The sequence below is a fragment of the Enhydra lutris genome, unplaced genomic scaffold (genome assembly GCF_002288905.1).
Source record: "Enhydra lutris kenyoni isolate GAN:26980312 unplaced genomic scaffold, ASM228890v2 scaffoldscaffold20, whole genome shotgun sequence".
Lineage (NCBI taxonomy): Eukaryota > Metazoa > Chordata > Mammalia > Carnivora > Mustelidae > Enhydra > Enhydra lutris.
In genome coordinates this window covers 32,154,362-32,181,982 of record NW_019154104.1, presented here as the reverse complement: position 1 = coordinate 32,181,982, position 27,621 = coordinate 32,154,362, and the positions used below count along the sequence as shown (strand labels likewise).

General features: G+C 50.3%; 1 protein-coding gene across 16 annotated transcripts in view; it reads right to left on the bottom strand.

Annotated features, from left to right (window-relative positions):
* LOC111148551 (kinesin light chain 1) overlaps positions 1–27,621 on the bottom strand; it is a 57,012-nt gene that overhangs the window by 15,887 nt on the left and 13,504 nt on the right. For 8 of the 16 annotated variants that reach the window (XM_022505191.1, XM_022505197.1, XM_022505198.1 and 5 more), the window contains exons 2-13: positions 22,251–22,512; positions 18,849–19,079; positions 16,041–16,119; positions 15,341–15,566; positions 11,334–11,421; positions 10,635–10,736; positions 8,049–8,222; positions 7,808–7,907; positions 5,469–5,518; positions 5,322–5,389; positions 3,297–3,405; positions 1,157–1,318 (exon numbers count right to left, since the gene is read on the bottom strand). In XM_022505191.1, the coding sequence (XP_022360899.1) occupies positions 1,157–1,318; positions 3,297–3,405; positions 5,322–5,389; positions 5,469–5,518; positions 7,808–7,907; positions 8,049–8,222; positions 10,635–10,736; positions 11,334–11,421; positions 15,341–15,566; positions 16,041–16,119; positions 18,849–19,079; positions 22,251–22,511 (1,650 nt within the window). In that variant the 5' untranslated portion in view covers position 22,512. Of the gene's footprint in view, positions 1–1,156; positions 1,319–3,296; positions 3,406–5,321; positions 5,390–5,468; positions 5,519–7,807; positions 7,908–8,048; positions 8,223–10,634; positions 10,737–11,333; positions 11,422–15,340; positions 15,567–16,040; positions 16,120–18,848; positions 19,080–22,250; positions 22,549–27,621 lie in introns of those variants that run through there. The other 8 variants (XM_022505196.1, XM_022505192.1, XM_022505204.1 and 5 more) reach the window with 2 other exon arrangements.

Below are 27,621 nucleotides of genomic sequence, written 5' to 3'. Positions count from 1 at the left end.
ACAAGAGCAGATGCTGATTGGTTGTCTTGGCACGGGAAACACCGAGCAAGCCGGCCGCCAGATAAAGACCGTCAAAAAGACGCCCTCCCTGAAATTTTGGCCTCTGTTATTGTGTAGAAAATGTTGTATCCTCACCAAACCACTCCAGCTACAGAAAATCCCCCAAATAAATACATTCAAAAAGATAAGAGTATAAGAAAGCCCAAGATTACTATTTGGCAAAACATCTGCAAAATTACCTAATCGAACTGCACCTACTGCAACTTCAAAGAAAAATAATACAACATTTTGATGGGGCACCTAATCCTGCATTCAACTCTCCCTGGTAAAAGCAAAATTCCAAAGACACCAGCTCAACATACAAAAGCGTTGCCCCGTGTGACCAACATTTGCTAGAAACAATGTCCGGGAGGCCACACACTCTTTGGCGACCACTGGGGAAACAGCAGTGGCGAGAACCTCCACAAGGGCAAACGAGCGAAACCCAGAGGCAGAGCCTGGCCAGGAGCGACATGTTCCAAACCCGGGCACGTGTTCTGGATCCGAAACCTCCGGCAGAGGGCTGTGCGGAGAGATGAGCCACGGGACCCTCAGCGGGAACACGGTGGTCAGCACCGAGGGGGGCCGTGAAGAGCGGCCGCCCCAAGCGCTCTCATCTGGAGGCCCGCTCTGTTTGAAATATGACTTCCCCTTAAGGAATTTAAAGTAATTCTCACAAATCTACAGCAGCCTGGTCAGTGACATTAGGCGCACTGGGTTAGCAATGAAAATGGGTAAGTGAAAAAAGCAAATTAGTTTTCTGCCACGTTAATCCTAACATTAAAATAAAACCAGGTTACGGATTATGGCTCATGGCTCTAAGTAACCAGGACACTCAATCAGCATTTCAGTGCTCAAAGTGAGGCCAAACAGCTTTCATGGGTCCCTACAGAGAAGAAAATGAGCACTTCAAACAAGTAGCAGACTCCGTTATTAGCAGAAGGTAAGCACTTACAAAAAGCTTAATTCATACTTAATTTGAGAAAAGGACAGTGTCTAGCACGTGAGCCAGAGGAAACGGCAGGACAGCAGTCCTGCTGGGCACCGGGGCCAGGCGGCCTCCCGGCGACAAAGCGGCGCCCGCCTGAGCACGCCGGCGGCTGTGTACTGTACTTACCCCGTTCCACTCTACGCTCATACTCACTTCCTCCCCTCCGTCAGGGCCGCTCTCGTACTTGACCACGTCCACGTTCAGACTCTCCCGGCTTCTCCGCTTCTCCATGTTCTCAGGGTCATTCAGCACTTCGGCTACTCTCTGTTTGTGAACATTGTCAAGACCCTGTGAGCCAGGCAAGGGGAGAAGGGTTGGAGCCGTTAGAAGGAAGCTTGACGAAGGACTTCTAGGACAGCTGAGCTTCTCCCGGGGAAGAAACACCCAGAAACAGCACTTAAACACAGAAGAGTGATTCTCAGAAATATACACTTAAAGACATCTCACTCTTCATAGAGCTTGCCTCAAATTTAAAAAAACAGCAAATACTGGGCCCCCGTGAGCGATCTGCACACGTAAGTATTCACAAGGAAACGCTGTGCCCAGATCAGGCCCGGTGGACAGAGCAGTGGGGGTGTCGTGCCCGAGAGCAACGAACATCCACGACAGGATCGGGGAGGCAGGCGTGCGAGCGTGCAATTCCCTCCACTTCTCTGCTCGCCAAGCCTCACGGCAGGATGCTGGGAAACACCCCCACTAGGGAGTGAGGAGAGCAGCAAGCCCTCGCCTCGTTTCGGCAGGGAGGGCCCCGCGCACACGAACATGGCCGAGACTGTTCTCCGCGCGCATTTCAGTTCGAAAGACCCAGACGCGACACGTTCCCTCTTCTAAATGGGATTTTAACCCCAGCAGCTCCTGCAAATGTGACACCTGTACCGACTTTCAGAGTTTCCTCCCCAACAGGCACACACCTCAAGCAGACGCCGTGCCGCTGGGACTCTGACAGTAAGGCAGACCGTGGCCCCTCAGCCGACAGGAGGGCATCATTCCAGTAAAGCACGGCCAACCCCTTCCTTTAAATTCCTGCAACTCCTGGCCCCAGACTTGGCTCATCGGATACACACTATCCCGGCACTTGAGAACGAAGCCCGGATTACTGGCAAGACTCCTGAAGATGAGCGGTGGGCACACCCTCGGGCCAGGCTGAGCACCAGGACGGCCTACGCCACCCGGCTTCCCCGGCACTGCCCGCACACAGCAGGCCCCCAGGAGGCTGCCGACGCCACAGGGCGCTCTCCCCCACGCAGCCCTCTAGAGCCAGAGGACCCCCGAAGGGTGACAGACCTGAAGAAAGGGGCACGGGCGGGAGACAGCATTGCTACCGGGTCTGCCCTCATCACTCTGCACAGATTCTTTTGAAAGAAAAGAGCTCTCGGGCATATATGGGCTATTTTAATCTCAGACAAAAAGTGCCCATAAACACACACACAATGACCGACACACATACCACGGAGGAAGGGGGAAAACTCACACCTGCCTCTCCGATCCTCCAGAGAGAAACCGAAACCGAAAAGAAACCCCCTTTAGGTAGTCTTGCCTGCTGGCACGCGCACGCGCGCAGAGTAGTGCTTTCCCTCGTCACCTGGCAGCCTCCCCGCTACGGGGCAGCAAGCACGCCGTTCCCGAGCTTCCACAGACGGCATCTCAGCCCAAGTCCGACCTCGCAGCGGACCGCTGAGTGTGCAGTGACCGCACCAGCCCACGACAGCCCACCGGCGGCGCACGGAGGCTCCCGCCGCTCCGTCCTGCCCCACACCTGCTACTTCCTGTCTGCTCTGGACTCGCGCCGTCCCCACCTCAGCGGCTGTGAAGTGGTCGGATCTGCACGTCCCTGCTGACGAGGGACGCGGAGCATCTCTTCACACGCGTGTGGGCATTCGTGTGCCGTCAGCAGAGAAACGTCTATCCAGCTCCGTCGCTCATTTCTGAACTAGGAGATCCTTCTATCTCTACACATTCTGGGTACTAGGTCCTCATCAGATGTGATCTGCAAACACTCCCACCCATTTCTGTGGGGGTCTTCACCTTCCTGCGTCCTAAGTGCGCCAACATTTCTAACTCGTGCTGGTGAATCTAACTGACCGGGTCTTTCTTCTGCGGCTTGTGCTTTTGGCGTCACAGTCACGCCTCTTAAACGATGTAACTTTCCTTGCGCAAACTAAAACATTTTCTGTTTCTAAATCGAGCTTCTGACTAGTCATATAGAAGAGAGTCATTACCCTCGAAGGCCCAACAGGTGAGTTCAAAACAGAAGCAGGTCACTGACCTGTTTACGGGACCTCATGGCGGCTTCTTCCAATGTCTCTGCAGCCTCAAACTTGCCTTGACGTCTGTAAAGTGCCCCAAGGTTTTTCAAAGTAGTTGTAACAGTTGGACTGGAAGAAAGCGTAAGACACACAGACTTATTAAATACAAGTTTTAGAACTACTATTAACCGCACAAAATCTAAAGCACTAACAAACGTGGTTTGTGAGAAGTATTTTTTAAATTTCTACAGTACTTTTTTAAATTATAAAATTCCATTAAGTTCTTTTTTTTTTTTTTTTTAAGCAGGCTCCACGCCCAGCATGAAGCTCAACTCGGGACTTGAACTCAAGACCCTGAGATCAAGAGCTGAGCTGAGATAAAGAGTTGGATACTTAACTAACTGAGCCACCCAGGCGTCCCTCTGAAAAGTTCTTCTTTCCCAAAGGACCACCTGCCTACTTTTCAGCAGGGGGGCTGCCCCCGACACTCCTGCGGAGCCCTCTGCAGGACCAGGGCCCGCTGTGCTGAGCCCCGCAGCTAGCACGACATGCTCGTGTGCTCTTTGCAGGCCACAGACGCTCTCACCATCCGCCAGCCCCTGTCAACAGAAGCGTGTGTGCTGGGTCTGAGGACCATCGTGCCTGCCCCGAGCAGAGCTGCTCTCTCGCTGGGCAGTAAAGAGGACGCGGCGTTTGATGCTGCTCTACACCTCCCCTTGTCCACAAGCAGAGGGGAGGCAGAGCAAGCGCAAAGGGCCGGAGGCAGGCGAGGGCCGCACATGTGAAGAGCGAACAGTGTGCATGGGGACGGGCACTGCTACACTCCTCACAGCAATCTTAGAAAAAGGTAGAAATAAACCTAAAAATACACCTAGGTGCTTTTCGTATACATGCGTCCTTCCACAGTTCTCTTTTCTTGTTCATGACAAGCGCTTACGGCACAGAAATAAAGAAGCTATACCCCAGGTCTCTGAAACATTTACGTAGCAATGGAAAACACAAAGACTATAAATTTCGGATCTTGTGCTAAGTGCTATGGGGAACCCAGAAGAGGGTTCAGAGAACTTTCCGGGAACAGATGACCGGTAGACTGGTCTTCTAGGGGAAGTTACAGTTATGAGAGGGAAAAGTCTGCCAGGAAGGTGTTCAAGTCGGGAGACGAAACAGAGGTGCGGGCAGCGTAGGCTCACAGGGCAGCAGGGGAGGGTCTCACACTGCCCCCTGCAGCCGCACAGTCCCCAGAGGTGCCAAGGGCTGCGAGGAGAGGAGTGGGGGTCTGCCGCGTGCCAGACACGTGACTGCAGAGTCCTGCCGTCTCCAGAGTCTGCTCCAAGGCCACCCTGCATACTGGCTTCCTACTTCGTTACCTCCTCCTCCTGTGCTTTGGCAGCTGGCCTCGGGCAGAGCCGTGGTACTGGACAGAAGCCGAATTTCACCAACATTGCAGTGAGTTGTGTGTAGGTACATGACCTCATTACGAAGTTACGGGTTTCCTGACTGGAATCTGGGAACAACGTGGGAGACTGTGCACACGAACCACCTGAAGGAACTTTCCATGTTCAGTCATTAACAAGGTGATCTTAAAGCACGAGCACCTTCCAGGACAGTTCTGTTTCTTCAGTCCAAAGGACGTACCTATTGGGGCACCTGGGTGGCTCAGTCGGCTGAGCGTCCAACTCTTGATTTCAGCTCAAGTCATGATCTCAGCGTCGTGAGATCGAGCCCTGTGGTAGGCTCTGCGCTCAGCATGGAGTCTGTTTGTCCTTCCCTCCTTGTCTGCCCCTCCCCCTGCTCACTTGCTTGCTCTTGCTCTATCTAATCTAAAATATATAAAATTTTATTATTTTTTATTTTTCAGATTTTACTTCTTTGAGAGAGAGAGCCTAAGAAGGGGGAGGGTCAGAGAGAGAAGCAGACTCCCTGCCGAGCAGGGTCTCTCGGCTCCAGGATCATGACTTGAGCTGAAGGTAGTTGCTTTACCAACTGAGCCACCCAGGCGCCCCACAAAGTGAATAAAATTTTTTATAAAGAAAAAAAAGACATACCTATCAACTTTGCAGGCTTTGTACCAGCCGCCATACTCTCCAAAAGATGTCCCGTCCTTTTGCTTTCCCTAAATCGTAACAAATGAATATTTACCTTAAAAACAATATAACCAATTTAGAAAACCTCTCAAAATAGTATATTCTTACTTTGCATTCTTCTCTTTCTTCAGCGTGCATCCAAATGGGTTTGTTTTCATCTAGGGGAGAAAAAACACCGTACTATGAAAGTGCGGCACGACAGAGCCCACGGGCAGAGGCTGCCGAGTTTCAGCGACTGCCAAGTTCTCGTTTCTCACGTGAGCCTCCTTAGGCGTTCGTTTTTGGGACCCGGACAGAGGAGTTCACGGTGGGCCTACGAGGGCGGAAGAGACAAGCAGACGGCTGTCCACGTGCGGCGCCCTGGACACACGCGTAGACACAATCCCGTGTACCCACGCAGGGCAGGCAGCTGTCAAACAAGTGGACAAATACGCCGGGGCCCCTAAAATGCTCACACACCGCTGGGGCTACTCCGAACCCCCGAATGCCAGCATTAAACAGGGGCAAAGAGAAGGTAAGACGCTGGGAGCAGAGTGGAGGAAGATACTGATCAATGTTCTCCTAAAGTCGCCTTAACTTCCGAGAACCTTAACCATGACACTCCGTAAGTTTCTACACGACCCGCAGCGTGCCCACACCACGGAGCACAAGCAAGCTCAAAGTGAAGTTTCTGACAAATTTTCCTGATAGGGAAAATGCCTGAGGTGCAAGTATGAAGAAGGTAAGTAAACATGACTGTAAGTGAAGTATGGCTTAAGCACGTAAATCAACCAGCACAGAAAGACAGACACTACAAATGTTAGGTGTATCTGGGTGCTGGAATCATGGGTGACTTTCACGTGCCATCTCTGCGTGACCTTTCAAGGATTCCTGCCACAGGCACCGATCTCAAGTTCCAGAGGAAGAAACCAGTGCTCACACCGTCCTCACTGACGACCAGACCTCGGACAAGCCACTTCGGCTACCACGTCCTCGCTCCTGAAATTCACCGGACTGTTCGGAAGAGTGAACACACACACACTGAGACTGCCTCCTGGGAAGACCAGTCCACGGCTCCTCGTGTGATCAGGACTCGCCACGTCACAGGAGAAAGCTGAAACCCGATTCCAATACCAGCTGTAGGAGAGCGAACGGTATCTGAGGCCTACGAACAGCACGGGGCGCAGTGGGAGCTATCGAGCGACGCGAACCGCTACGGCCAGCCCGCAGCAAGCTAAGGGCCACGGGCGGGGACCCCAAGAGTGACGCCGGTGCACGGGCGCGCCATGACCAGCAGGCCCGGGAGCCTGAAGGGCACCCTAGACGGCAACAGGACACATCTGCACCTTGTGTCTTGCATGGGACATCTGTACGGAGGGCAAACACGGGAAAGCCGCTTTCACTAGAACTCAACCGGACTCTATGCTTCTGTTGTTAGAAAAGAAGCCAGCAAATCTTATGGAAACAAGTATCCCCCAAGAACAGAGCTTTTTTTAAAAGGCATCAAGGAAATGCCCTGGAATCACTACACAATGCACCGGCCTCTGCAGCTGGGGGCAGGCTGTTGCCCCCGCCCACGACTCCCGCGCTGAGCCCGTGGCCTCCTGTGCGCGGAGAGTAAAAAGGACCTACTGTTCCACTTAACGAAGGAGGGAAAAAAACTAATACACTCCAAAGACTTTTCCCAAGTGGTTTCTAGAAACTCTCTACAAACAAAAACATTTATTAAGCAAAACCGCTTTCCCTGTGCAGCCTCAGGTTTCCTGCACACCAGTAACACACTCCTCATTCCCAACGCCTTATGGAACACCTGACGCAGGGGGGAAATGCCTTACTTAACACACAAATAAAACTGTTGCATTAAACATTTTAAATCTTTTAAAATATTTATCCCAAAACCGTATATTAAGTACCCAGAGCACTTTAAGGAATATGGAGGCAGGCCTTGGCTCTTTTAGACAGTCAAATAACCCAGCAGGCCTGGGATGGGGTCAACCGTTTGCATTTCCAACAGGTCCCACGTGGTGCTGATGCTACTGTCCCTGCTGGCACTGGGAGAACCAGGATAACAGTAAATCCACAGAGCACCGATGCCTCCGGAGAGGTTTTCTGGGGTTAGTGCTATGAGTTGTGCAAGAGCAAAGCCTGGACTCCGGAGAGGGCAACGCAGAAAGACGGGGGGCAGCTGGCCCATCACCCCTGACCACAAGGCACGTGACCCACTGAGTACCTGGTGACCACGCGTGTTCACTGGATGGCAGGAGAACGAATGAATGAGCCCATGACACTCAGACTGTGTCACATCCTCTCCTCTAGGTGCTATCGGCAAAATCATTTCTAAAATTCAATTAAATTCTACCTTGAAAATGAGACGATGACTTGGGTATTACCGAGTTCCAGCTGGGAATCACCATTTTTAATGCACACGAAAAACCGTGTCTGCTCAGAAGCGAAAGCAGGGTCCTTACCATCTACAGAGCCAAACTCCCTTTCGTGTGCACGAGTGAGAATCTCTTTGTACAGTGTTTCTGCTTGCTTGAATTTTCCTTGCTTCAGATAGCAGGATGCCTTAAAAAATAAAATAAAGTACTTAGTAACTTCATATGTAGAGAAGACACATTCCTGTCTACAGGTTAAGTGACACAAAGCTCAGAGGTCAAAAGGGCAGCATTGGGGCTCTACCTACAGAGTGCACTTCTGTCCACATACCAGGTTATTTTTTGTTTTGGCCACATTGGGGTCATCAGGCCCCAGTTTTGTTTGGTAGATCTCAAGGGCTCTTTGATAATAATATTCTACTTCCTCGTACTTGCCCTGATTCTGGCACAGTAAGGCCAAGTTATTTAACTGCTTGGCAACGTCGGGGTGATCCTTTCCCAAAACCTGTGAAGAAAAAAGAGTATATTAGAAGCATCGATTTTAGTGCCATCCAGTCCGTTCTCCACCCACTACGAGAGGGGTCCTTTCTCAACACAACCGTGGCTGTGCCCACCGTCCAGGCCCACAGTCCCGCACTATACACAAGGAAAAAAAACCAGATGGGCGCCTGGGTGGCTCAGTAATTAAGCGGCTGCCTTCAGCTCAGGTCATGATCCCAAGGTCTTGGGATGGAGTCCCATATTGGGCTCCCTGCTCGGTGGGGAGCCTGCTTCTCCCTCTGCCTCTGCCCGTTTCCTCTACTTGGGCTCTCTTTCAAATAAATGAATAAAATCTTAAAAAAAAAAAAAAAAAGAAAGAAAGAAAAACAGCCAGAACTCATACTCTTGTTGGGTAAAAAGAGACTGTACTGATTTCCCTACACACTCTCAACCTTTCATCCTTACAGTAACCCCACACGGGGGCTGGCACAGGTGCCATTAGAACTCATGGCCTGAAACTAGGAAATGGCTGTATAAAAATTCTATCGATATGACGCCCAAGTTCTGGAAGAGCCCTTTCTGACCCGAGCTATGGCACCAGACTCTCTCCTATGCATGCAAACCTTCGAAGGGAATCTCCAGCTCTCGAATTCAGCCTACATATCCCTTCCCACTAAGACCTGAAGGTCCTCTGCACCCACCCCAAACCACAGCCCTTATATTTCAAACTCCACCTTCAGGGCTCCTGGAGCTCCCATCCCACATGCCTGGTGCCCTTCTCCCAGGTCCCCCAGCTATACCCCCCACTAACTGCTCAACCCTCAGAGGGGACACCTCCTTCCATCCAGTTCAAGGGAGCCTCAGCCCGTCTCTACCTGGGTTAACTCACGGGCACCCTGGTTGTTCTTTCTTTGCAAGTATCACCACCCAAAACTATCTTATTTCCCTGTGTGGTATGGCTTTGCCCAGTGTGTGTAATGCGAGCCACAACAGTACAAATTCTATCTCCTACACCAGCATAACCCCAGTACCTAGAAGAGTGCTGACTCACAGATGAATAAATATTAAACCACCTCCCTACTACCTTGAAAAACCATTCATTCTCTCAACCTCGTGCCCTCACTGATGTCCCCAGTGCAGCATGCCGCCTGCCCATCGCTCTCTGCATGCCCTTCCCCTCCCTGCCGGGGGGACTTACAGAAGACCCAGTTCCAACACTCAGCACTTGTGGGAAGCCGTCCCCGGTGCACCCGCACACCTGGGCTTGCAGGAGTCCCTGCTCTGCACGCTCCCAGAGCTCTAACCCAGAAGCCCGTGCAGCAGAGCCCCATGCAAGGAGCAGGCCCACCAGCTCTCACCAACCAGAACCCTCCGCACGCGTTACCACACGAGTGAACGAAAGCAACTACGCGTGAATAAACCTGGCAGATGACTGAACAAAGCTCATGACCCTTCACTGGATACTTACATGTCTTCGACTTCACCCCAGTCAGCTCAAAATCTGACCATTTTACTTCGTAGGTACCATGCAGATGGCGGCATGAGAAAAGTTTTCCTGCATAATTTGATGAGGAGCCCCTTTTATTTCCCCTTTCCCAATTTCACCATACGGCCAAAAATTAAATGACCTTGCAGTATCACTGGCAAATAATCACAGAAAGTATCAATTTAAAATGCTACCCCTGGTCATTCATGGCCTGGACCGAACACCAGAGCCCCTGCCTGCTGACATTACCAAGCCACGTTTCCCCAACACCTAATTAGCACATAATACCCAGGACAGCGATGGAATGTGTACTTCTCAGCCAAACTTTAGTTCTGAAAATCACTTCATTTTTTAAGCTTTATAAGCATATTTGGTGACTTCATTTTTCAATTTCAATATTTTTCTTATCCACAAGTACATGCCCCGTTGTCAAACGGTAGATGCCCTCCACGTCCAGTCCTCAGGGGCTCCTCCTCCTGCAGTCATTTCTAGGCCGCATCAGGCAGACAGGGCACGAAGACCGAACCCACTCCCCCAACCCTTTTTTTTTTTTTTAAGATTTATTTATTTGTTTTTGAGAGCGAGAGAGCAGCATGTGCGCACGAACTGGAAGGGCAGAGAATCGCAAGCAGACTGAGCACAGAGCCCGATGCAGGGCTCGATCTCACAACCGTGAGATCACGACCTGAGCCAAAACCAAGAGGCAGACGCTTAAGGACTGCACCATGCAGTGTCCCTGAACACCCACTCACTCCTTTTGAACCCCAGTCTGACTGGGCTCGTCCGGCTGCGTTTTGTGGGCCGTCCACCTCAGCCTCTACCAGGTGAGTTACTTCCAGGAAATGGTCAGTCACAACGTACCACAGGGGTCACGCCTCAAAACACAAAACCTGAAATACTTAGAAAGCTCAAACGCGGCCTCTCAAAATGAGCGCGCGTCTTTGCCCGCACCTTCTCTCGGATCTCCAGGGCTCTCTTACACAGCGGTTCGGCCTCTTTGTACTTCCCTCTCTTGCCGTAAAGCACCGCAAGGTTATTCAGAGTCGCCGCCACCTGCCAACGGAGGGACGAGCAGAGACCTGTAAGCAGCAGTAGCGGCAGGACCTGTCTCACGCGCTCGGCGACGTGCTCTCCACGGAGCGAGGGGACAGGACTTCAGTGAAAAACAAAGGGCAGTTCACAACACGCTACAGGTTACACTAAGTGAACCGGAGACACTAAAATTAAACAATCAACAACACCGTGATCTTGATTTTTTTTTTTTTTTTAATTTCACTGGAAGCCACAAAGCCAACCCAAACACAGATCTGCTTGCAAATCTGGCCAGATTTTAAGAAAAATGTAAATTCTTTAGAAAAAAATTTAGAGAAGTACATGCAATTTGATTTCGGATAAAAAAATACAGTACGTGACCCGCGGGCGGTAGCGGCGATGAACAGATTAGCGCGTGCGCGCACAGGCCGAGCGCCAGAACCTCCGGGGACGGAGCTCAGCGCGGGGACTGAGCGAGTGAGGACTCCTACCTGCACCTCTAGTCAAAGGGCAGCTCTTAAACCTTCCCTGTTGAGTTTAATATTAAAATGAGTTGGGTAAAAAAAAAAAATATTAGGGAAAATGAAATATAAAAAGGAAAGAACCAGATATACAAACCGCAGGATGATCTTTGCCCAAAGTCTTCTCGCGGATGGCCAAGGCATCGTTCAGCAGATTAGCGGCATCTTTGTATTTATTCTGGTCTCTACATTGAAAAGCACACGTTAAGTGTTTTGGATATAACTTATGTCTTTTTTAAAAAATGCAATTTTGAAACTACAGAAATAAAAGTTAAACTTGAGCTATTTAAAAAATAAAAGTCCACTATTAAAATGATCAGAAATACCGCCAGTGTAAAAGAAAAAGATCCCACCAATGAACGGGAACTTGGAATCAGACCCAATTAGCTCTGGAACCTGGCCCGCCCGTCCAGGTTTCGGGGACGACACTGCCCCCACACCACAGCACTGTACTGCAGAGTATGGGAGCCGGTCCAGAAGGCCGGGCAGAGTTTCACCTGCTATCAGACAGAACTGATCCCAGGGTTCGATCCCAGGCTCTGCCAGCTAAGGCCTGCAAGGCCTTGGGACATTAAGCAGCCCCCCACAGTCCCAGTCAACCTGTCTAGAAAGTGTCTTACCTAACTCACAGAGTTGCTCTAAGAAGCTAATGATATGCTGTGCGTATAATGCAAAACCTTGTTAAAAATAAATATGTCACAGTGTGTTCATCTGGGACACACCTTCCCACTGTGTGCTTGAGGAAGGAGGGAGGCGGCGGCTCCTGACTGCCGTAAGACAGAAGCCCAGCCCCAGCCTCTGCCCCCCTTGCTTTGGTACCGACAACGTGATCACAGAAGTTACTCGCTCCGTGAGACCAGCACACGTGCTCCTTAACTGTGTCTAAGAGCTGCCCGGCAAGGCTTTGCCCTGCAGAAGCCAGACTCCCCTGCGGGACACGCAAAGGGTGAGCGCACCCCCGGAACCTCTGAAGCTAACTCTGGCCGAGGGTACTGAGGTTGTTTTCTCCCAATACCCTACAACACACGACAAACTGGCTCAAACATTTTGTGAAAATCAGCAGGTATGACAGAAAGTCTCGAGAACTACTAGAGACACTTAAAACCAGTTAACAAGAACTACCGAAAAGCCTGGTAAGCTAAAAGAGGCAAGGGGTACCGAGCACTTTTCCAAACTGTAGCAGGCCCGAAAATGTCAGCAGCTATTAATTAATTAGCCAAAGCGAGAGGACACCAAGAGCAACGGCACTGGTTCCCAGGCGTGGCCCCAAACCCACGACCGTCACCCTCAGCCGGAACACGAAGAAACCAGCCGCGCCCCAGGAACTCTGGTGCTGGGGTCTGCACTCAACTGACCAGGAAATTCAAACTGAAAATGAAAACAGAAGTTACACCGCCGCACGCAGGAAATGCCTAACAGAAAAATGCGCAAGATTATGGAAGAGTCACAGAAGGACACAATTGACTAAAAATATCCAACCAGGGAAGCACGAAGGCAACCACAAGGCCGTGCTTCCCGTTGCTGAAGCGCGGGGACAAGCCTCGCCGCCGGCCGGGAAACGCGGCTGGAGCAGGAGAGGGAAAGGGGACGCCCCCGGCCTGAGGAGTGTGGCCACAGGTACCAGGCGTAGACTGTGCAGACGCTAACCCACTGCAGGAACCGATTCTCAAAAAGCCAAAATCTCAGACAAATCTTCTAAAGACGTTTATCAGTATGTTATGCTCTTCCCCCAAGGAGTTAAAATTAAACGTGCCCTGACACAAGAACGCGGAGAAGGTACAGGCCAGCCCCGGGGTGCAGCCCTGAATGAGAATGCGGACGTGCAGGCGGCTCTGCACTTGTTTCTGACTCCGGACGGACCGAACCCCTCGGCCAGAGCACGAAGGGAAACGCCAGAGTGCAGCGAGGCCCAGAAACTGCCGCCACCGGACACTGTAAACGAGGAAGCAGCACGCCTACAACCCACAACAGAAACCCTATGTGCATTTTTTTATTTAACTCATTTATAATAGTAATGTCTATTGTCGGCCAAAAGTCTTCATGTTACCACACGCAAATTGCTCTCAGCTTCATTTATTTGAATGACCCCTACTCCCAACATGGGGCTCGAACTCACGACCCTGAGATCAGGAGTCGGATGCTCTACTGACTGAGCCAGCCAGCGGCCCAGTGCAGACACATTTTTAAAACTTTGGAATGAAAGTGGCATCATCCGTCAAGATTTTAAACGTAAATCCCCGAGTCCCTACGCTACGTTAACAGTGAAGATCTGCGAACCACCCCAATGTCCACCCGCAGGGCAGCTCAGAAAGGTCCAGACTACCCGCGAGAGTGCGCTGCGCTGCCCAGAAGACCTCGGCTGACCACGGCCAGGGCTGCGGACATGCTGGGAAAGGCCTCTTGCTTTCTGGTGTTTTGTTTTGTGAAGAAATCACTCATCTCTATGAATGGCTGCAACAGTTTGTTTCTCTTCCCTGAGGCCCTCTCTGTCCTCTCCCTCTGCACCGTCCCCGTCCCTGCTCAGACCCCAGCTCCATATCCCTAGGATCCTGCCCTGCCTCCAGGCCCCAGTCACCACACCATCCTACGCACAAGGCCAAAGGGACTCTGGCGACACCCGAGCAGGGGCCCACTGCTCCCCACCAGCACCCCTCAGCACTGCCCTCAGGACCCCCGCGGTCAGGCCCCGCTTCTCCCTGCCCCATCTCTTACCGCTGTCCTTCAGGTGCCGTCAAGCTTTGCCAGCGAGGTTCAGGAATACGCCCCAAACACACCCAACACCGCACACCAATGCCACCCGCCCTCCGAGGCCCGGCCGAGTGCTGCTCCCCCCCTTCCGTTAATCCTTCCCTTAGCCCCTCAACTGGAAGGAATCTTTCTGCTCCATGAAAACTTTTGTGTTATTCTATTAGCAGAACCCGGTCTCCTGCTCCTGTAACTGCACACGAATGTAAAGAGCCTCTCTTCGACACGAGGCCATCAGTTCCTTGAGAACGTCCTGTGAGCGTTTCACGTCTGCCGGGCAACCCTACGCGTCACATGCCCCTAGTCCTCCCCTGGACCTCTGAGTGGACAGTACAACGGCCTCCATTTCAGATATAAGAAAACTGAGGCTCAGGAAAGCTAAGGGCTCTGGACAACATCCTCTGTCTTGTGGCCATCTAGCAGAGACAGAACCTGAATTCTCCTGACTTGAAATTCAATGTCCTACTTTCTCCGAGGGCAGGAACCATACACGCATTCATCTCTAGGGCCCCACGGGAAGCAGCCGAGTCTGACCCATACTTGGGGGACAAAAACGTCAAATGGGGACAATCAAACCAGTGAAGAGACACCAATGTGTTCATCCCAACCCACAAAACTGGAAGGGCTACAGCAAACCGATCCTGCTGTGCGAAGAACCACTCCCTTCTCCGTTGCGACTCACTGCAGCTGAGTTCAGCTGAAAGACACACACAAAAGACTCCAACACATCACTCCCTGTGCCACAGGGAAAATTCCTTAGTTCCCTTCAAGGTGTTCACCAAGGGCTCCTGAGAGAGGAAGCACGCTAGCGTGAGGTGAGAAGTGCAGACAGGACACAAGCTGGTCCCCAACTTTGAGGGACACTGTTCTGGGAGAAGACAGAACAAAATTCAAAGAACCCCAACGCCAAGCACAGTGAGAAGTGCCAGAGAAGAGGCAAGGGTTAAGGGCACTGGGGGCACAACAGGGGCAAAGGGCAAGTGGGACCTGAGACTCAGAACGGGGAGAGAGCTAACAAGGTCCTAGAAGGGTGGGAAGGCCATTCCGGACAAAAGAAACGTGGTGCACAGGACCTGGCGGAAAATGGCAAGAGGCTCAGTCTGGCCCGAGTGAAGGGCGCACGTGGGCTACTGCAGGCGGCCGACGGGGGTTGTCCGGGCAGTCTGTGTCGCACGGGGCGGTAACTGCCACAGAGCTGGCTCAGTGTTTTGAATTTAACCCCACGGCCGTGTGAAGAGACGTGACCAATGGAGCCCGCAAAGCAGGCTTCTACAGGTTTACAGAAACGTACTTCAAACCCTCCAAGTTCATCAGAAATACCGTGGGCAGAGAAAGCAAGGGCAGGGAATGGGTACTGGCCTGTACACCAAGGCCAGGATGTTCAGCATGGTGGCCACATCCGGGTGGTCGTGGCCGGACGTCTTCTCCAGGTCCTCCAGGGCCTGCTTGCAGAGCGGCACGGCCACCTCGTAGCGCCCCTGCGAGGCGTACTGGATGACCAGGTTGTGCAGCGTGCGCAGCCGCGCCGGGATCTCGTAGCCGCCCTGCTGCGCGGCCGCCGCCGCACTGCTGTGCTGCTGCTGGACTGCACACAAGAACAGGAGGCAGGCGACAGCGTCAGTCGGACCCCTCCTCCCTAGCTCCGGTCTCGGGGGACGCCTGGCCCCCACGCTGCGCAAACCCGAGCCGCGCTGCCCCGGCGGGCGGGGGGCTGCGAGCCACGTGTTGAGGTAGCGTGACGCCCCCAACAGTGCAGGGAGGCTCCCCTCAGCACCCGACCAACCCTGCCTGTCTCCCTCTGCAAGAATGCACACACTGCACGCGAACTGCTGGTTCGGGCCCCAGGTTCGTTGTAGGGGCTGGTCCAACATCTACTGCATCCCGGTAAGAAACACCTGAAGTTGTCTTGGGAAATGCTGGGTGACCAGTGTGCACGTGCCTCTGGGAAGCAGCTACCAGCACCAGGACGCCCACTAACTATGGCCATCACGTCAGGACAGGACAAGCCACCTTCTGTTTGTACATGCTGCCATGTAACCACTCCCCCTCGCCAACTTACTTCCTTGACCGGGATCGTCGTCGTCATTTGGGAAAAGGTCATCCAGAGGCTCTTTGGTGGAATCAGTGTCTTTGTCCTCCTGTAAAACCAATCCGGAAGAACTTCAGCCTTACCAGTACTACAAATCCTGCACCAGAAATCCTTCATACAAATATCAGTTTAACAAAACAATCTCAGAAAGGATAACCGGTTTTGAAAATCAAATATAGGGACGTCCGGGTGGCTGTCGGTGGAGACTGCCTTCCGCTTGGATCATGATCCCAGAGTCCTGGATTGGCAGGGGGTCTGCTTCTCCCTCTGCCCCTCACCCTGCTCATGCTCTCTCGGTCTCTCCTTCTCTCTCAATAAATAAATAAAATCGTTAAAAATAAAGTAAATCAAATATGGGATTAACCACAATTTGGCTTATCTACCGATTTAGAAGATAGTAATAAAGAGCCTGCTAGACTAGAACTCAAACCCGAGATGCAGACCACAGGGCAGCCGACGACCATGACGGCATCTCTATGCCTCAAGTTCTTCACAACATTCTGAGAAGTTCAAATACAGCAGGGAAACTCTTCCTTGAAATAAATTTTATTTGGAAACCAAATATGTAACTAACAGACTAAAATGGCCCATCACTGAACGCCACAGAACTGGAGGGCTCAAATCCCCCTTCCCTGCACACCACCACCACAGGACTCCTAAGAGCAACCTAAAACCTGCCAGCTTTTTTTTTTTTTTTTTTTTTAAGATTTTATTTATTTATTTACTGGAAGAGAAAGAGAGAATCCCGCATAGGCTCCACGACCAGTGCAGAGCCCGATGCAGGGCTGGATCCCTTGCCTAAGATCCCCTGAGCCCATGACCTGACCCAAAAGCAAGAATCCGACACCCAACCAACTGAGCCACCAGGTGCCCCGGAAACCTGCTGGCTTTAAGTCTGTGCCTCGAGTCTCCCCACAGATCCCTGATTAGTGCAGGGATAAAAACCACGACGGCACACTGGGAGAGAAGAGACAACAGCCTGACCAAGTGGAAAGTCAGCGTCATCCTCCCTTGCCTCTGGAAGGGGTCACGTGAGACGTACACAGACTCATCCTGATACTGCTCCTGTCTGGGACACAGGATCTAAACACAGAGAGACACATGAGACAAACCCAGACTGAGGAACCCACGAAGTAACTGACCCGTGTACTCTTCAAAACCATCTGTGTCATGAAAGGCAGAGAAAAACTGTTTTCTCTGTTTGAAAAAGACCTGTTTCAGATGAAAGCCAGCCGAGGAGACGTGACAGCTGAGTGCCACATAGGGTCACGGACCAGCTCCTGGCATGGTGAAAGAAGGCCATGACGGGCTCTGCTAAGACGAGGAGGACACAGTGCAGACGAGCACCATGTCCATGTAAAACTTCCGGACCACAGCCGGCCCCGCCTGCTCACGGGCACGTCCCCATGCCACGGAAACGCGCCCAGCAGCAGCCGGGGAGTGTGCCATGACCTGTGCCGCCTACTCCAATGCATTCAGAAGAAACCATCATCCAGGTACACCCCGAAAGGACAGGCAGAATTAGCTCTGTTAGCTCTCTTCTCCAAGCTCAGTATTTTCTCAAAATAACAAGTTTTAAAAGTCTGATTCAACAAAACCCTACAACATCACCCAGTATTCTAGGCGAATCACGGGCTGCCATCTGTAGCTCATTTATTCTTATTCCCACAGCAACCCACAGCAATACGTCTTCTAAATCAAAAGCAAGGGAGAATTACAGTCGGGCTAATAAAGCAAGGTGCTGTGGGCTAACGTGTCCCCCAAAAACCACAAATGGAAGCCCTCGCCCTCCAGGCGATAGCATGTGGAGGTGGGCCTTTAGGAGGTAATGTGGGTCAGATGGAGTCACGGAGATGGGGCCACCACGATAGAACTAGTCTCCTTAACAAAAAGGAAAAAAGACACTAGATACCTCCCTCTCTCTGCACGCACCAAGGAAGGCCACGTGAGGACACAACCAGGATAAAGGCCCTCACCAAGAACCCAACCGTGCCAACATCCTGACCTTGGAACTGTGGGAATAAGCCACGCAACTGTGGTATTCTGTCGCAATGGCCCGAGCTGATGAAGACCCGCACTCTGGCGATGGGAGATGTAACATGAGGAGAGTCTGGGTGAAGCATGTATGGAAATTCTCTTTACTATCTTTTCAATTTTTCTGTGAATCTAAAATTACTCCAAAATTTGTATTTAAAAAATTGTTTTTCAGTTAACTGAATCAGATATAAATGGTAGGTAAAAAACAAGACCAAGAAGAACAGCCTGAGAGCCAAGAGAAAAAGGAGAAAACCAAGCTCCTTCGGGAATATTCCAAACACACAGTAAGTGGGCAAGAGAGACCAAGGAGGCGGCAAGAGAACCAGGTAGAGTCCCAGCAGCAGGAGAAAGAGTTTCAGAGAGAAAGGTGTCCGCAGCACCACCGGCTACAGGGGGAGTCCCAAGTCTGGATTCTAGACAACAGGATGGGATGCACACCGACCTGAGGAAAGTGCCAGCATCGTGATGAGCTTGGAAGCCAGACTCAATGGGTTCTCAAGCGGGGAAAGCCTCATGAGGTGCCCCTCTGCATCGTGCCTTACCCATAGTGGTTGTGTGCACGTGTCTGACCACTGCGCTAAAACACACCTGTGAAAAGCATGTGACCTGCCAGGGACTAAGCCCCAAGACCCATAACCTCTGGTGGCTCAACGCAATCATCAGAGAAGGGCAACACAGCTGGACTAAAGCAGCCGACGACATGGTCAGCTGTCAGTGCTGCGCTCCCACGGAGCCACTTACGGATGGGGAGATGTCGTCATCGTATTTCTTTAACTGATTCATGAACTCCAGGTGCTTCTTCTCCTCCTCCAGCTGAGCCACGGACTGCTCGCTCTTCTGCAGCTTCTGCTGCGTGTTGGCCAGCTCGTCCCGCAGCCACTGATTCTCCTGGCACAGCCGACGAACCTGCGCGCGCAGCTTCTGCTTCTCGGACTCCACAGCGTTCAGGTGGTTGGACAGAGCCATCATGACCTAGGGAGACAGAAACGCTGACGGTAGCCCCGCATCGGGCTCTCTGCTCAGCGGGGAGCCTGCTCCCCCCCCCACCTGCCTCTCTGCCTACTTGTGATCTCTCTCTCTGTCAAATAAATAAATAAAATATTTAAAAAAAAAAAATGGGGCGCCTGAGTGGCTCAGTGGGTTAAGTCTCTGCCTTCGGCTCAGGTCATGATCTCAGAGTCCTGGGATCGAGCCCCACATCCAGCATTCTGCTCAGCGGGGAGCCTGCTTCCCCCTTTCTCTCTCTGCCTGCCTCAATGCCTACTTGTGATCTCTCTCTCTGTCAAATAAATAAATAAAATATTCAAAAGAAAAAAAGAAACGCTGACGGCCTGTAGCGTCGCTCCCACGCTTCTCACCCCCGCCGACGCAGGCATCCTGGGCCTGCAGCTCTCACTTCTACTGCACACATGTGCTCTGACACAGACAGGTACAAATGCCAATGACTTCCCTTGTCACCCTCAGTCTCAGGCTACAGAGGGGGCCATGGTAAAGAATATCACGTGCTGGGCGCCTGGGTGGCTCAGTGGGTTAAGCCTCTGCCTTCGACTCAGGTCATGATCTCAGGGTGCTGGGATCGAGCCCCGCATCGGGCTCTCTGCTCAGCAGGGAGCCTGCTTCCCCCTCTCTCTGCCTGCCTCTCTGCCTGCTTGTGATCTCTGTCAAATAAATAAATAAAATCTTTAAAAAAAAAAAAAAAAAAGAGTATCACATGCTCAGAACATCTACAGAAACTAGATGCTGTTCTTCTGTTTGACAGCATCTCACATGGACCAGTGATGGACACACAGCTACTCTTCTGACAAGACTCTATGTTCTTTCCTTCTACCTAGGTGGCTCCAACATCATTTCTCAGAGGCGCTTCTCCATGTAAGAGTGTGTGCACAGGCACGCACTGTGTACAGAGCGCCGGTCCCTCCAGGAGGGGCAGGTGACAGAGCTAAGGAAGGGCATGCAGACAAATCTTTGATGTTCCAAGGTAAGGGAAGAAATCTTTAGCTAGCCGCCTAATCAGAACACACTGGTATATCCCTAAGGTTAGGACCATGTCACAAAATCCGGTGACTGTCCCAGGGCTCTGCCTGAGTGCACCAGACCTGCCTGAGGCATCAGCACGCCGCTGGGAAGTGTATGAGCAGAAACACCTGGGCAAAGCTGGCTCCAGTCTGTTCTCTCTTTAGACAACACAATTGCCCTGCCCTCCACTATCCTCCTACCTTTCAGACCTAAACTCCAGAAGGTGAGGCTCTTTTCTCCTCCTTTTCTTAACTCTAATATCTGCCCAACTAAAAAGGAAGTCCGTATTCACATCACTTTTCAGTAACAGAAAATGCCATATAATACATTCACAATAACCAAGCAAAGTTAAAATTCTACAATGAGGTCTTTCACACAGTCGGGATGAAGAACTCTAAAATCAGGGTCTGGGGGCACCTGGGTGGCTCAGTGGGTTAAGCCTCTGCCTTCAGCTCGGGTCATGATCTCAGGGTCCTGGGATCGAGTCCCACATCGGGCTCTCTGCTCAGTGGAGAACCTGCTTCCTCCTCTCTCTCTCTGCCTGCCTCTCTGCCTACTTGTGATCTCTCTCTGTGAAATAAATAAATAAAATCTTAAAAAAAAAAAAAAAAATCAGGGTCTGGACGGTTACTATGACAAACGGTGTTCTCTACATGAAAGTGGAAACTAGTGACCCAGCAGCCCTATTCAGCTTTCATCGCTTAAAAGCAGAAAGCTAAGGGGCACCTGGGGGGAACAACAGGTTCAATGTCTGACTCTTGGTTTCAGCTCAGATCATAATCTCAGGGTCCTGGGATCGAGGCCTCCCCGCTCCCAACGGAATCTGCTCGAGATTCTCTTCCTCTCCCTCTGCCCCACCCAACGATGCACGCACTCTCTCAAATAAATAAATCTTTAAAAAAAAAAAAAAAAAAAGAGGAAAGCTAAGAAGAAAGAAGCCAAATTTTACTATATGTGATTTTGCCTAAAATATGCTGGCAGAACCACACATTATCAAGGGGCAGGGCTACCACAAGAGGCTTCTTTTCTTTTCGGATTGACTGATCTTAGGGGGAAGGGTGACGGAAAGGGAGACTCTCAAGCAGACTCCCCGCAATGAAGCAGGGCTCAATCTCACTATGAGATCACAACCTGAGCTGAAACCAAGAGCTGGATGCTCAACCAACTGTGCCCCGCCCCCCAGATGTTTCTAATTTTTTCACCTCTATGTCCCACATGATAAAAACAAAGGTTTAGTTAAATATATATAGCAATCTCGTCTTGGAGAACTGCAGAAACTATTAGCTGTTGGCCAATATCCATTCTCCCTTCTCCCTTAGGCCTAAGAATGTGGACCTTGAAGTAGGCAGAGCAACATTCCCCAGGCTCCCTCACAACAGGGTGTGGCGATGGAACCACGGTCTGGCCAGTGAAATGTAAGCTGTGTTGTGCCTCAGCTGGAGGAAGTAAAGGGAGGAGGGACACCCTTCCTGTCCTAGAATGGGGTCAGGTGGCCGTGGCTGGAGCTCCATCTTAGTCCACAAAAAAGACTGTGTGCACCGCAATGCAGAGGCCTGTGTGTCCCTGACGACCATGCAGCTACACAACCCTTCCGGGCGCGGCCTACCTCGGCATTTCTTTATGTATGTCTACGATGTTTAAGCCGCTGATTTCGGTTTTGGATACATGCACCCAAATCGAATCCAGAATGACAAGGTCACCTCGGTCTTGGCTCTGCTTTTTAAAATTTAGACATGCCGGGACGCCTGGGTGGCTCAGTGGGTTAAGCAGCTGCCTTCGGCTCAGGTCATGGTCCCAGCGTCCTGGGATCGAGTCCCACATCGGGCTCCTTGCTCATCAGGGAGCCTGCTTCTCCCTCTGCCTCTGCCTGCCACTCTGTCTGCCTGTGCTCGCTCTCTCCCTCTCTCTCTCTGACAAATAAATAAAATCTTTAAAAATAAATAAATAAATAAAATAAAATAAAATTTAGACATGCCCAAATCAATCATTTATATACTTTACAAGCTGACCTCTGTTATCCTAGAAGTATCTTCCCTCTAGTTTCATTAAACCACGTATTTCAAAACAAAATCTCCGTTCTCCAGACTGTCAAGTTCCTATTCTTGTCGGAGGTGACTTCATTCATACCTGTGCCTCACTCAGGCCAAGCTCCAACATTTCCAGAGACTTTCGGATCATGTTTGATTTTTCTTCCACCAGATTACTTTCATCATCTTTCTTCAAACACTTCAGTGTCTCAAGTAAACTTTGTAAGATGGAATTGTGCTCGTTCTTCAGAGCTTCCAGCCCCTGAATCACTTGCTTTGTCTTAGAAATAATCTCATCCTGTGTCAGCTTCTCCAACTTGTCTTCCTTTATATACACCATCGTGGACATGTTGTCGTACATTCTAGAATGGAGGAAGGAAAACAGATGAGGCATCTCATCACAGGTGTCATTTATGTTACATCTCTAATAAAATACACTGTGTGAAGACTTTTAGATTAACATTTTTATAGGTGAATAATAAATGTGTTTATCTGTGACTTGCTGAAATACTGTACTGTTTCTCTTTTCCCTCTGCAGACCAATTTAATTACATTTCTGGCTTATGCCTGAATTCTTTTTAATGGGAAAAATGACAACACTTGAAATTAATGCCAAAGATTAAAAGTACCAAAACATTCAAATGGCATTTCTACAGCACAAAGCCTCAGTGAACAGGAGTTCTCTGAATGTCTGCAAGCTTTTTCCCCTTAATGAAAAGTAGAAGGGACAGTAAATTCTTGGTAACATATTTACCAGAAAAAGCCTTGAGAAGTGGTCACAGTTGGAAGAAGGAAGAAAACCAGCAAAGGAACATGGGAACAACCAGAGTAGCAGGAGAAGGACTAGGTCCGTCTGAAACACGGCAAGAGAGTGGCGTGAGCAGGGCCATCAGCACAGTAAAGACGCAAGGAGGACGAGGGCTAAGCATGCCTATGGGATCCGACTAGCCGAGAGGCCACCAAATTCCAGTGTCTGGAACTGGCTTTAAAATAATAAAATGAGGAAGAAAAAGGAAAGGGGCATATAAAACAGTGTCAGCATACCCGTGACTGCTGAAACTAATAGGTCTTAAACCCCCTAATTAAGTTAAACAGAAGAAAAAGTCACGGTGAGCATGAAAGCGGCTCGGGAGACTGAAAGCACTGAAGTCAGACTGCGGGTCAGTGTGACTCCCTTCGGAGCACTCAGCACTCCCCGAGGTCCCATCTGCGGTCACGTGTCGTTCGTACCACCCTGAATGCAAGCCCTGTCGGAAAGGCAAGGCCTCGATCTTGTACCCATCCCACTACATCACATCCCCAGGACGGTGTTGAGCCCTGGCCGACCGCGTGGTGCAGGCCTGGACGGATAGACAGAAGCCCATGCAGGAAAGGAGCGCCGAAGCACCAAACCCGTGCTTAAGGAGCACACGCGTGCGGAGCCGCTGCGGTGTTCAATCAGCACGTTGTACGCCTGAAGCAGAACACTGGCTAACTATACTGGAATTAAAATTCAAAACTTTACTAAAAAACATTAAATCCTGGGGCAACTGGGTGGCTCAGTGGGTTAAAGCCTCTGCCTTCAGCTCAGGTCATGATCCCAGGGTTCTGGGATCAAGCCCCGCATCGGGCTCTCTGTTCAGCAGGGAGCCTGCTTCCTCCTCTCTATCTGCCTGCCTCTCTGCCTACTTGTGATCTCTGTCAAATAAATAAATAAAATCTTAAAAAAAAAAAATTAAATCCTATCAACTATAAAAACAGTCAGTGTCCTCTCTCTGCAAAGAAGGGAAGAGAGGGAGTTCTGTTTATAAAAAAGAGAAAAGAATGGGAAGGGGCAGAGGTTTTATCCCCCCCCCACCCCCGCACAGGAAAAATTTTATATACTTTTTGCCCCACTGCACTCCCTTCCAGCAACTCTCATTTGCTTCCCGTGATTAAGTGCCTCTTACAGTTTGTCTCCCATTCCAATTTCACCTTATTTTTTTCTCCATTCCCCTATGATCCTGTTTGTTTTGTTTCTTAAATTCCACACGAATGAGATCACATGACAACTGTCTTTCTCTGGTTGACTTATCTCGCTCAGCATAATACCCTCTAGTTCCATCCATGTCGCTGCAAACAGCAAGATTTCAATTTTTGATGGCTGAGTAATATTCCACACCCCACATCTTCTTTATCCATTCATTCATGCACATCTGGGCTCTCTCCAGTTTGGCTATTGTAGACGCTGCTGCTATCAACACTGGGGTGCACAGGCCCCTTTGGATCACTACATCTGTATCTTTTAGCTAAATACCCAGTAGTACACTTGCTGGGTGGTAGGGTAGCTCTATTTTCAACTTTTGAGGAAACTCAAAATGTTTTCCAGAGTGGCTGTACCAGCTGGGGCAGGTTTAAAGAGGAGTAGGAAGGGACGCCAGGGTGGCACAGTCAGTTAAACATCAACTCTTGGTTTTGGCTTGGGCTGTGATATCAGGGTCCTTATATCAACACCCCCCTCCAGTCAGGTTTAGCCGAGCCTGCTTCGGACTTTCTCCCTCTCCCTCCCCTTGCCCCGCTCATGCACGCACACGATCTCTCCCAAAATAAATAAGCAAAGTCTTAACAAGGGGGGCCTGAGTGGCTCAGTGGGTTAAGCCTCTGCCTTCGGCTCAGGTCATGATCTCAGGGTCCTGGGGTCAAGCCCCGAGTCAGGCTCTCTGCTCAGCAGGGAGCCTGCCTCCCCCTCTCTCTCTGCCTGACTCTCTGCCTACTTGTGATCTTTCTATTAAATAAATAAATAAAATCTTTAAAAAACAATAAAAAGAATTCCATAGCCAGCCAAACTCTCAATCAACTGTAGGAATAGGAGAATAACATTTTTAGACATACCAGGTCTCAAAAACTTCTACCTCTCATGCTCCCTCAGGTTCAGGAAGATGAGTGCAAGCAAAATGATAAGTCGAGAAGAAAACATGAAAAAAAAAAAGAGAGAGAAAACATGGACTACGGAGCACAGGGTTCACTGTGAGGAAGACAGAGCTCTGCACCAACCTAGGAACAAGTGCTATAGACGAGGATGGATTAGAACCAATTTAAAAAGGAAATGAAAACAAGATAAGTAGCTCCTAAGGAAAACAAAAGGTCAAATAGGAAAAGTAATCATTGTTTACTATATAGCTCAGCTCTTGCATTTATAGAGTCTAAAGATATAAATGGTTAAGACTATCTAAACAGAGGCACCTGGGTGGCTCAGTGGGTTAAAGCCTCTGCCTTCGGCACAGGTCATGATCCCAGGGTTCTGGGATCGAGCCCCGCATCGGGCTCTCTGCTGGGTGGACAGCCTGCTTCTCTCTCTCTCCGTCTGCCTCTCCGCCTACTTGTGTTCTCTGTCTGTCAAATAAATAAAATCTTTAAAACAAACAAACAAAAAGACTGATCTGAACAAAATTAGAGGGACGCCTGGGTGGCTCAGTTGGTTAAGCGGCTGCCTTCAGCTCAGGTCATGATCCCAGAGTCCTGGGATCGAGTCCCACATCAGGCTCCTTGCTCAGCGGGGAGCCTGCTTCTCCCTCTCCCACTCCCCCTGCTTGTGCTCCCTCTCTCGCTGTGTCTCTCTGTCAAATACACAAATAAAATCTTTAAAAAAGGGGCGCCTGGGTGGCTCAGTGGGTTAAGCCTCTGCCTTCGGCTCGAGTCATGGTCCCAGGGTCCTGGGATCGAGCCCCACATCGGGCTCTCTGCTCGGCAGGGAGCCTGCTTCTTCCTCCCTCTCTGCCTGCCTCTCTGCCTGCCTCTCTGCCTACCTGTGAGCTCTCTCCCTCTGTCAAATAAATTAAAAAAAAAAAAATCTTAAAAAAAAAAAAATTAACAGGCAATACAATTTTCAACAGTGTGACAAATTTTACCGAACCTTACCCCCCTCTCAAAAATTAACAACAAGAGGGGCACCTGGCAGTGGACTCTTGATTCTGGCTCAGGTTGTGATTCCGGGGTCAGGGGACTGCCCCCACACCCTCGCCTGGGCCACACTTGGGAAGAGTCTGCTTGGCCCTTTCCCTCTTCCCTAACCCCTCCCCAGTTCAAGTGTGTGAAAACACACACATGCTCTCTCTCAGATAAATAAAATCTTTAAGAAAAAAAAAAAAAAAAAAATTAACGGAGCGCCTGTGTGGTTCAGTCGGTAAAGCCTCCGCCTTTGGCTCAGGTCATGATCCCAGGGTCCTGGGGTCCAGCCCCACACCGGGCTCCCTGCTTCTCCCCTTCCCCTCTCCCCGCTGCTCTGCCTACTTGTGCTCACTCTCTCTCTTGCGTCCAAAAAAAAAAAAAAGAATTAACAAAAAGAAAGCAAAGGCCAGAGAAGGAAAGAGCATCATTTTGGTTACTTTACTTCCCTGGTTTTAACATGTGAAATTCCACCAGGAAGCAGTAAAAAGCTGATGTGGTAAATAAGGTTTAAACACACACACACACACACACACACACACACACACACACACACAGGGGCATCTGGGTGGCTCAGCATCTGCCTTCAGCTCAGGTCATGATCCTTCAGTCCCAGGACTGAGCCCCACGTTGGGCTTCCTGCTCATCGGGGAGTCTGCTTCTCCCTCTGCCTCTCCCCCACCCAGCTTCTGTTCTCTCTCTTGCTCACCCTCTTTCTCTCTTAAACAAATAATTAAAATCTCTAGATATATATATATATGTTTGGTTTTTTTTTTAAAGGGAACGTGTGGAGTTAGTTTAGCGGTGGTGGCTGCCCGACAGGGAGAACATACTAAAAAATGCACTGAATTGTACACTTTAAAATGGTCACTACTATGTTACATGGCTTACATCTCTATTTTTTTTTTAAAGATTTATTTATTTATTTGAGAGAGAGACAGTGAGAGACAGCATGAGTGAGGAGAAGGTCAGAGAGAGAAGCAGACTCCCTGCGTAGCCGGGAGCCCGATGCAGGACTCGATCCCGGGACTCCAGGATCATGACCTGAGCCGAAGGCAGTCGTCCAACCAACTGAGCCACCCAGGCGTCCCTACATCTCTATTTTTTATTTTTTCATCTTTTTAAAAAGATTTTATTTATTTGACAGAGAGAGACACAGCAGGAGAATGAACACAAGCAGGAGGAGCAGCAGACAGAGGGAGAAGCAGGCTTCCCGACGAGGTGGGAGCCCGATACGGGGCTCATCATGACCTGAGCCGAAGGTGGACGCTTAACGACTGAGCCCCCCAGGCGCCCCATCTCAATTTTTTAAAAGAATGTGATAGAGGGATGCCTGCGTAGCTCAGTGGGTTAAGTGTCTGCCTTTGGCTAGGGCTGGGATTGAGTCCCACATCAGGCTCCCTGCTCAATGGGAAGCCTGCTTCTCCCTCTCCCTCTGCTGCTTCTCCTGCTTGTGCTCTCTTTCTCCGACAAATAAAAATAAATAAAATCTTTTTTTTTTTAAGATTTTATTTACTTATTTGACAGATACCACAAGTAGGCAGAGAGGCAGGCGGGGGGGGGGGGGG